General features: G+C 49.6%; 1 protein-coding gene across 1 annotated transcript; it reads left to right on the top strand.

Annotated features, from left to right (window-relative positions):
- The first annotated feature begins 1033 nt into the window (after positions 1-1033).
- On the top strand, positions 1034-2979 carry LOC106841101 (olfactory receptor 13A1-like). The gene has a single exon (XM_014856902.3). It carries the CDS (start codon positions 1523-1525, stop codon positions 2486-2488), a length of 966 nt encoding a protein of 321 aa, XP_014712388.3. The 5' UTR covers positions 1034-1522; the 3' UTR covers positions 2489-2979.
- Positions 2980-10797: the final 7818 nt, after the last annotated feature.

The following is a 10797-nucleotide window of genomic DNA, read 5'->3' as shown; positions in this document are numbered from 1 at the left end:
GGGCAAAATATTATCTTAGATTTACTTATAGAAATTTTATAATGTTATCTTTTTCTTTTAGGTCTATGATTAATTTTCAATTAGTTCATACGTGTACTGTAAGAGAGGGGTGAGGCTTTTTTTTTCATTTGCAATTCCAATTGTTCCAACGTAATATTTTGAAAAGACTTTTGCCATTGCTTCTTTAGCACCCTCATGAAAAACATCACTTGACTATATACGTATGGGTCTATTTTGGGATATATATTCCAGATTTAGTTTATTGATTTGTCTAGTCTTCTGTAAAAATCAAACCATTTTGTTAGAACAGGTTGTTAAGTCCCGAGGTTAGAATGCGTAAGTCTCCTCCAAATTTGTTCTTTGCAAGATGATTTTGGTTATTCCAGGCCCTTTGCAATTCCACATAAATTTTAGAATCAGCTTGTCAATTCCTGTTCAAAAAGAAAGTCTGCCAAGATTATGATTGAGATTGTGTTAAACCTATGGATCACTTGGAAGAAAATTGGCATCTTAGTTAACCTATCTGTTTACTCATCATAGGTAGATTTTTGTTTAGTCGTTGTACATATTTATAAAACTATTTTAAAGTTCTTGTCAGATAATTCCAAAATCATGAAGTCAGTTTACACTGATTGCTTTTCACTTGTGTATGGGCCACATTTTCTTTGAGTATGTAGTAGTTTTTCAAAGTAGTCTAGATGCTGTGGGTGATAAATTGTAGAGATTATGGGTTCTGATATCTGCCTCTGAGGAATGTTGATGTTTATCCTACCAGATACCTAACTCGGCTGCAGTGAAACCCACACTCATTCTTCCCTACGGTGAGCTACAGCTGAAGTCTCTGCTCGCTTCTCTCTGTTTCTCCGCTGTTGCTTTCCGTTGGTTCCCCTGGAGTCTGACACACGCGTGCGCGCACATATGCACACTCATACACACAACCAACCACAGGAGTATTGACACAGTGCAGCGAGCACAGGGCCGGAAAGGACGCCTAAAGACCGGCCATGAGGAATCACACACACTGAAGGGGAGAGGGAGAGCCCCCCAGATCACTGAAAAGGAGTCCAGTGACTGAGGAGCTGAGAGGCCATCTCAAAGTGTGTCCACCAGAGAGATGGAGCCGGAGGAGGGGGCACGTGGGTGGAGGAGCAGCACAGTCGTGTCGCCATGGTGACTGGAGCAGAGCTCAGCCATTGGTGGTGAGGAGAGAGAACGAGCAGCTCCCTGGCAAGGGACGCTGCACTTGACTCGCCTGTGGGAAAGATTAGGATGAGGCCCGTGTTCCAAGGAACAAGATCTAAAGGACAAAGTTTTTCAAGGTAGAAAATAAAAGGAAAGGTAAATAAAGGCTGTGTGGCTTTCAGAAGAGCGTTGGGTGGAGGTTCAGGAATAAACGGGCTCCTGTGAAGAAGTCAAGGTCACTCCTCCCCTTCTGAGAGCAGGCTGGGTTCCAGGATGGTCACCTGTGGGAAGGAGTCTGATGTGAGTGTCCTGTGATCTCTTGTCAGAGAACTGCACTCACATGGAGCGGGGCGTAGGGACCCCTCCCGGCCAGGGGACAAGGTCCAACCACACGCTGGTGGCAGAGTTCAAGCTGCAGGGCTTCTCCGAGAACCCCAGGCTGCGGCTGCCCCTTTTCAGCTGCTTCCTCTCCCTCTACGCCGTGGCACTCGGGGGCAACGCTGTGATCATTGCTGTGGTCAGCTGCAGCGTTAACCTCCGCAGCCCCATGTACTTTTTCCTGTGCAACCTGGCCACCATGGACATTGTCTGCACCTCGTCTGTGCTGCCCAAGGTGCTGGTGGGCCTGGTCTTTGAGGAAAACACCATCTCCTTCCCAGGATGCATGGCTCAGCTCTTCTTCCTTCTCTGGTCCGTGTCTTCTGAGCTGCTGCTGCTCACGGTCATGGCCTATGACCGCTACGTGGCCATCTGTCACCCACTGCACTACAGCTCCAGGATGAGCCCACTTCTGTGCAGGGCACTGGTCACAGGAGTGTGGGCTGTCTGTGCCCTCAATGCTTCAGTGCACACCGGTCTGATGGTGCAGCTGTCCTTCTGCGGCCCCAACATCATCACACACTTCTTCTGCGAGATCCCCCCACTCCTGCTGCTCTCCTGCAGCTCCACACTCATGAACAGCGTCATGACTGTCCTGGCTGATGCCTTCTTTGGCGTGGTCAACTTCCTGCTCACCCTGGCGTCCTACGGCTGCATCATCGCCAGCATCCTGCGCATTCGCTCAGCCGTGGGCAGGCGGCGGGCCTTCTCCACCTGCTCCTCGCACCTCCTGGTGGTCTCCGTGTACTACTCGGCTGTCTTCTGTGCCTACATCAGCCCGGCCTCCAGCTACGGCCCCGAGAGAAGCAAAGTGTCTGGAGTGCTGTACACGATGCTGAGCCCCTCTCTGAACCCCATCATCTACTCTCTGAGGAACAGGGAGGTCAAGCACGCCCTGAGGAGACTTGTGCCCCTTTCCCGACATTAATGGTGACGTGCAAGCCCTCTTCCAGCCTGGGCTCCCTGCCCCTGCATCCTGAGACCGGGCTTGGAGCAAGACCTGGCTCTCACACTTTCTCTGCAACTACCCTGGGGTGTGGATGCGGCCTCAGCTGCAGAGCCACGCCCCGGGGCCCAGCAGGTGCTCTTCCTGCATCCCAGTAAAGAAGTCATCACGTGCGATGATCCTTGTGAATCTGACCTGAAAACTGCCCCAAGGCCTTTCTCAGAGCAGCTCTTCCTCAGTTATCACGACCTTCCATGCCCACCTTGCTCCCGCTGAATCAGCCACCAGCTGTATCTGCCTCTCCCTGTTCCCCAGCCACACTCACCCACTATGGTCTGTGCCCACAGCCTCCTCATTCAGTACACGGTCGACCCTATTCTTCACATGCCACCTCCCACAAAGCCTTCCTTCATCTTCTAGCCAAAAATAGCCCCTCACTCTGCCTCCTGCAGGTGGTCACCTCCACCTCAGACAGCCTGTCCCTCATTCTATCTAGACCTCACAATACAGGTCCCCTGTGCCACCTGGACCCCACACGGCCGGTCCCCATTCTTCCTGGACCTCATACAGCCTGTCTCTCATTCTATCTGGACCTCACAATACCAGTCCCCTGTGCCACCTGGACCTCACATGGCCTGTCCCTGTTCTATCTTGATCTCACGTGGCTGTCCACATCCCTCCTGGACTTCACCCAGCTGTCCCCTGTGCTACCTGGAAATCACATGGGCTGTCCCTGTTTTTCATGGACCTCACATGGCCTGTCTTTGTGCTACTGAGACCTCACATGGCCAGTCCCCATTCTTCCTGGTCCTCAGAAAGCCTGTCCCCATTCTACCTGGACCTCACACGGCCTGTCCCTGTTCTACTGGGACCTCACACCACCTGTCCCTGTGCTACTTTGAACAGCAAATCCACGTAACGACTTGTCTCTTTATCCACTCTTTGACTCCCTGTCATGTTCTTGCTGTCCCTGTCTCACGCTGGGCTCACAATGAATAATGCATCCCCGTTACTGCCCCTTGCCCCTCACGAGCATACTGGGGAGCATGTGGGGCATTATCGCTGTGTCAAGGGTCATACCCCATGAGTGGCGAGTGTCTCATAGGCCTCATCTGCTGTGTCCTCAATGCCTCTGGTCCCCGGGGTGGAGGCGGTGTCTTGGGGTCTCACTTCTAAGTGCCTGAGTGAGACCAGAGTGAGGACTGGGTCAGGTCCCACGGTCATAGAGCTGCCTGTGCTTTCATGCCCAGTGTGGCTTTTCCCCTTCATGCATCCCCGTCCCCAGGTTCACACGCCAGGGGTGACTCACAGTCCAGTCTCACCGTCAGCACGAAACTCCGTGTCTTGGGACCCTCACCCAACGTGAGCTGGGAGACCCCTCATGTGGGACATACCTGCCCTGTTCCACCCATGGTTCCTTGTCCTAAAATGGCCGTCTGCCTTCTTACTTGTCTGGGAACATGCCCGCTGTCCCCTCATGGTCCAAGCGCTCAGCTCTCCTCCAGGCCCCATAAATGCCCCCAAGCCCATGTTTGAATTTGCCCTCCATTACTCACAAACACAGTCCTTGGTTTCAGGTGTGCCTCTTTCTTCATGAACCATTTAAAACGCTCTTTACCCACAGTTGTGGGTTGAATTGTGTCCACAAAAAGATATGTCAAAGTCTTACCCCAGGAGCTTTGGGATGTGGCCTTCTTTGGAGATAGTGTCACTGCAGATGTGGTCAGCTATGGCGAGGTCTTGCTGGAGTAGGGTGAGCCCTAATCTGTGTGCCTGGGATCCAGACAGAAGGAAGGAGCGCAGGGTAGGGGCCTGTTCTGGGTCCTTCCGAGCTCTCTTGGAACCCCCCTAATGGTTGCCACTGGCAGCTGCCTCTCAGATGGAGCTCACTGCAGCCTCTGTGGGAGGAAGGGCATCTGGGTAGGCCTGAGGGGAGGCAGACGGCCCATGGACATTGCTACAACAGCCTGTTGGCAGCCCCTCACACTTGTGAGCCGTGGGAGTTGTTTCAGCCCATTAATCATGCTTTGCTCTGTCTCTCATGCCAGCATCACACGCAACCTGGAGCTGAGCAAGCAAAGTAGTTCCCGCCTCCTTTGAGGCCTCGTCAGGGTTGGATCTTGGCTGTAGCCCACATTCTGAAATACATGTTCAGCTCAGAATGATCTCAGAGTGTGCCGGCCCCCCTGCAAAGGCAGGAGGACCCCACTTCACACTTGGTTCAGACAGTATCTTGGTCCATATGGGACTGAATACCACAGGCTGGAGGCTGACTCATGACGGGCGTGTTTCTCACAGTTCTCGAGGCTGGAGGGCCAAGATCAAGGTGCCGTGGACTCAGTGCCTGCTGAGGGCTCACTTCTGGCCATCTTCTCACTGTGTCCTCACATGGTGAAAGGGACAAGGGAGCTCTCTGGGGTCTCCTTTATAAGGACACTAATCCCATTCATGAGGGCTCCACCTTCATGACCTGATCCCAAAGGTCCCACCTCCTAACACCATCACTGTGGGGGTTTGGATTTCAGCATAGGAATTGTAGAGGACACACACTTCAGGCCACAGTAGACGTCGAGGCTAACGACACCACACACACTGAGCAGATGAGACAGCGTTCACCCTTCACACAGTCCCGATCTCTGGGGGGAAGGGCAGTCCCCCAAGCAGGCCTGACGGAGCTGGGGCAGGAGCCTGGCTGGGGTCACTGTGTCAGGACGTGGGCCTGTGAGGGTCCCCGCACACAGGCAGGGGCTTGTGGGCTTGTGTCTCCTGCTGGTGCCCAGTAGCAGACCCTGGGTTTCTTCTGGGCTTCCTCAGGTGTGGGGCAGAGGGAAGGGGGAGGGGTGGAGCTTAAAGTCATCAAATACCAAAACTGGAGTCAGATCCCATCAGACGGAAGGCAGGAGGAAACCAGCCCTGCTCCCCTCCCAGACCGGACAAGGCTTTAGCCAGGGGGCCATGGGTTCTCAGAGGGTGGGAGATGCCACAGGGCTCTGGGGGCACCAGGGCCCTTCGTGGGACACCAGGCTGTGGGGCAATGGCGGCAGGCAGGTTGACAAGTGGGTGCCCGGTTATGGTCAGAGGCAAGAGTGCTGGACCAGGTTCAATCCCACAACTGAGAGACGTCAGGTGCAGGCTGGTGCCTGCCAGGTGAGGTCAGGAGGTGGAGCCGCATCCTCCTCACCTGAGTCCCCACAGACAGGTGTGACCCCACCTAGCGGCCGGTTTATGTGGCTGCCTGCTGACGGACACGGGGTTCTCCATTTAATTGTTCGCTCAACAATTTTAGAATGTTCAGACCCGGGATGAGACAGGTGCCATTGAGGGCTCCGGGAGCACAGAGAGGAGGACGACCACGATCCCGCCTTCACAGAGCTCTGGATCCAATGGTGACTCACCCAGCGAGGAGATGGGAACTTCCCTGAGGAGCTGGGGGCGCCAGCCACACGGACATGTCATTGCATCTGTAGCCACAGCCCGGAGAGCAGAGGGCTCTCCCAGCGTCCTGCAGGTGCTCCGTAACTTTGCTTTCGCGAAATGCAGCTGTCTGTTTGATCTCTCCCTCGTCCAAGGGCAGGAAGGCAGTCAGCACATTATTCAGGAAAAGTCTCACTCAGACACAGGTGGATGCAAAATCAGGGGATGGCAGCTTGGTTCCCAGTACACACGTCCCCCATGCCTGGGTCTCCAGCCCCATCCCCATCCCCATTCTGGGTTTGATGTCTCAATCAACAGGCTTTATGTGCTGTTCCCCCGTGGTGGGGACAGAAAAGAGCTTCGGGTCCTTCGCCTTTAGATAAACATGTTCAAGCAAGTGAAACTTCCTTCTGAGAGCCTGGCAAGATTAACCTTTCATTCCCAGTTACTGTCATTCTGACCCTAATCCCATTTGGATAACAGTAAGGAAGTCCTACAGTGGTCAGTTATCACAAAAGAAGCAAACAAACAAAATATGAAAGATTTGGTATGCAGCTTTGAGTTTAAAATAAAGTTCTGATACTAAATCAGCAAAAAGCCTCAAGGTTTGTGAGGCCAAAGGCAAGTGCCCAAGGGAACCAGAGGTGAGGCTGGGCCCAGACAGGAGGACTCGGCCCCAGGGAAGAGGGAATCCTTGGCCCTGGAGAAGGGGGTACAGAGCCAACGGGGAGGTGGGGGACCCTTAGCAGCGCCTCTGCCCCACTTGCTGCATATCATCTGGGGACCCGAGGCTGGGGAGGTCCATGGTTTACCCCAGAGAGGGCAGCCCATGCAGTCAGCCCACCTGGAACCCACTCTGCCCGACAGTACGGGCGACTGTGGCATGGCTTTCCACGGGTTTAGAACGAGCAGCAGAAAAACTTGGCATTTTCTAAGAAGGGGGTGAAAAGTAACCGAAGATTGCAGGGCCTGAGAGGCCTCGTGGCCACGTTGAGGGGATTCCCCTGTAAGCGTCAGCTGAACCAGACTTGCAAAGGCCAACAGGGAAATGATGCTCACACCTGGGACCCACACATGATGCTGCAGAAACCCCCAGGGAGGGAGGAAAGCAGACGTGACCAAGATGAAACTAAGGCAGGTGAGACGGGTCCAATACAGAAACAAGGTGCAATGGTGGGGGAGACGATTGCCTGGATTCAGAACAAGGTACTGGAGCTGCTGCACTGGTATTGACTGTTATGCTCACCAATCACTGCCTCTTTCTCCTATTTTCCCAAAGACTCCCCTCCCAGGCGGAGGATGAAGGTGGAGGGATCTCGTCCCCCACACAGAGCTCAGTGGGCCTAGGCACACCCCCTGTAGGCCAGACCCTGCCACATCCCTCTCTCTCGTCTGCACACGGTCCCTTCTGTCACCACAAACTGGAAGGTCCCCTGGAACCCTTCCTCTTTGCAGCTCTGGACAGACAGCACAGCTAGTAGCTCTTGGTTTTATTGCTCACCTTGCAGCCAATCAAAACCTCCCAGCGAAACTGCTGAAGGCTCCCTGAGCCTGGGGACACATGTGGGCAAGGGGGCACAATGTTCTCTCTACCAGTGTGTTGGTGGCCTGGGCTCTCACTGTCTGGTTCGGAAGATTAAAAGCATCAGTGCATATGAAATCTGGAGATTTTATGATCTGAATTAATTTTTGAAAGTCTGCCTTAATGGGCTCTGTTTCTTGTAAAGAATGCAATTCCCAGACAAGATAACAACACCAGCACTTGGCATTTATTTTGAGTAATATCAAAGTGACAATATTAATACTGCTATATTTTAAGTTCTGATTTCACAAAAATTTTAAAAAAATCAATGAAACTGAATACTGAATACAACTCAAACAGAAGAACTATAAATATAATATATAACATCAAATCCAATGTTGATTTATAAAGATACAACTCAGCTATATTTTGTCACTCTAATTCAAATCATTAGTATATAAAACGCATAAACGAAGTATCGTTCAAAAAGTAAGGAGACATAAAATAAAGACTAGTTAATCATGAAAATGAAATAATATTAGCAGCTGTTTATTAAATTATTAGAAGGTCAACATAAAGAAATTTCTATTTTAAGGGCATTTTTGTTGAGTTGTGATTATATTTTCGTGCAAGCTCTTTCACTGGCGGAAGAAACCCTCTGCAGGCCCCCCTTCCGTCAGGTGAGCCCTGTGAGCAGGTGTACACACGTCCCCACATGCGGCCCTGACACCCCCATCCTCAAATTGTCCACCTCGTCTTTTATTTGATAACTTTGAAGAAATACGTTAGCTTTTGGCCAGGGCTCAGTTTTTTTTATTGATAGTAGGTTTTGGCTTTGGGTTTAAAAGAAACCATATCTTGTTGTCCTTAATTTCTTCACGTATAGGTACAATTTTCGTGCGTAGTCACTGTCTAGATCTCCTTTCTTCATGGCGGAGTCCCGCCCCTCAGAGCGTCCCTGGACTAGAACAAGGGCTGCTCTTGGTTGGCTTTCTCCCGCTCTTTGGGAGCTGGAGGACTGGGAGGTGCTTCCTCGAAGGGGCAGCTTTGCAACTCCTTGTGCCAGCAGAGCATGGAGCTGCCTGGATGTGTTTGCATGTAAAGCTAATACAGATCTCAGAGTTTTAAAATATCAATCAGTATTAATGCTATTTTGGTTCTTAAGAATAAAGCAGAATTCTGGACCACCAGCTGCACCCTGGTTGCCGAGCTTGACTGACCGTCGCTGAGGCGCCAGTGCGTGACCGTCCCCTCTGAGTACGGGCCTCCATCTTGGACTAATTATTTCCGGTACACACTCCTCCACCTTTTTAAAGTTCCATGAGGGTTAGAGCTGCTTGAATTGTACTTTTTTATGGTTTTTCGATTACAAATGTAAGCATGAACATCTGTATGACCCTGTATCTATTAAATATATTTAATTGATTGAAATCTCCCCCCAAAAAAACTACAGGCCTAGATGGCCTCACTGGTGAATTCTATTAAATATTTAAGGGAGAAATCACGCTAATCTGTAAGAACTTTCTACCACTGCATAACAAATAACCTCAAACTCCGTGCCTTGGAGCAGCGCCTGTTTCTCTCTCAATTCCGCAGGTCGGGAGTCAGAGCCGGCTCAACCCGGCTCTCTGCTCAGGGAGACACGATGTCAGCCAGCTGGTCCCCAGTGGCCCTAGGGAGAATCCACGTCCAGGATCATTCAGGTGGGGCCGGACTCAGTTCCCTGCAGTGTGGGACTGAGGTCCCCACTTCCTTGCTGGCTGACACCGTGGGATCTCCGGTCCTCACACACAGCCCCCTCCTGCCATCATCAAAGCAGCAATGGCTGTCCAATCCTTGCACTTCCAAGCTCTCTGACTTCCTCTTCCACCCCCAGCAGGAGAGAACTGTGCTTTTTAAAGGAGCTTGTGTGATTAGCTAAGACCCACCAGGGAAATCTCCCTATTTGAGGTCAACTGTGTCATATAATGTAACATAATCAGATGTCTGTAGAAAATGCTGCTTAAATTAAGAAGTGATTGTAGCAAGGTCACAAGAAACCATAAAATATATGAAAATAAATTGTGTTTGTATATACTGATAATGAGAATTGGAAACTGAAGTTAAATAAACAACACCATTTATAATAGTATCAAAAAACATGAAATACTTAGGAATAAATTTAGCAAAATACGTCCAAATCCTATATACTAAAAAGTACAAAATAGTGTTGAGATCATGTAAGGAAGACATAAATAAACAGAGATATACACCATGATCATTGATTAGAAATTCATATTGGCAACATATCAATTCTTCCCAAATTGATCAATAGATTCAATGCAGCCTCTTTTAAGTCGAAATTGATATTTGACTTTAAAATTTATATGGAAATGTAAACATCATAGAATATGCACACAATTTTGAAAAAGAACAGAGTTGGAGGGCTTAAATCACTGGATTTCAGTGTAGAGTCCAGAAATAAACAAACCCACACATCAATGGCCAATTGCTCTTTAACAAAAGAGCCAAGTCTGCTAAGTGGGGGTAAGGACAGTCTTTTCAAAAATGTAGCTGAAACAACAGGTCATGTTGTATGTTAAAGAATGACCTTCGACCCCACCTCAAAAATCACAAACATTGAATGGATCATAGACCAAAACAGTAAAGCTAAACTAAAGACTGCTAGAAAAAAAGGAAAAAATATTTGCAATTTTGGGGTGGGCAAAGATTTCTTAGGTAGCACAAACTATCAAAAAAGGAAAACCATCAAAGAAAAAACTTAGAGGCCAGCCCGGTGGCCAAGTGGTTAAGTTCACCCATTCCACTTTGGCAGCTCCAGGTTTCACTGGTTCGGATCCTGGGCGTGGACATGGCACTGCTCATCAGGCCATGCTGAGGCGGCATCCCACATGCCACAACTAGAAGGACCCACAACTAAAATAGACAACTATATACTGAGCGGGGATTTGGGGAGAAAAAGAAGGGAAAAAAAAAGAAGATTGGCAACACTTGTTAGCTCAGGTGCCAATCCTTGAAAAGAAGAAAGAAAGAAAAAACGTTATAAAGTAGGCTTCATCAAAATTTAAAACTTCTCCTTTTTAGAAAAATGGTTAAGAAAATGAAAGGGCAAACCATAAACTGGGATAAAATATTTGTAACATATATATCTGACAAAAGATGTGCCCATCATGTAGAAATAGCTCTTAAAACTCAGTAACAGGAAGACAAAACTCCAATTGTGTCAAAAGAAAAGGTCAATTAACACATGTAGGCACTGCACAAAAGAGTCTATACGCATGGCCAACAAGCACATGAAAAGATGCTCAACATTCTCAGCCATCAAGGAAAGGCAAATTATAAGCACAGGGAGATA

This window comes from Equus asinus, chromosome 2 (assembly GCF_041296235.1).
Source record: "Equus asinus isolate D_3611 breed Donkey chromosome 2, EquAss-T2T_v2, whole genome shotgun sequence".
In the NCBI taxonomy this organism is placed as follows: Eukaryota; Metazoa; Chordata; class Mammalia; order Perissodactyla; family Equidae; genus Equus; species Equus asinus.
The sequence above is the reverse complement of the archived record's forward strand: the minus strand, read 5'-3'. Positions and strand labels throughout refer to the sequence as shown.

Excerpts from the sequence above, each read along its gene's own strand:
- LOC106841101 (XM_014856902.3), top strand. The coding sequence starts at position 1,523 with ATGGAGCGGGGCGTAGGGACCCCTCCCGGCCAGGGGACAAGGTCCAAC.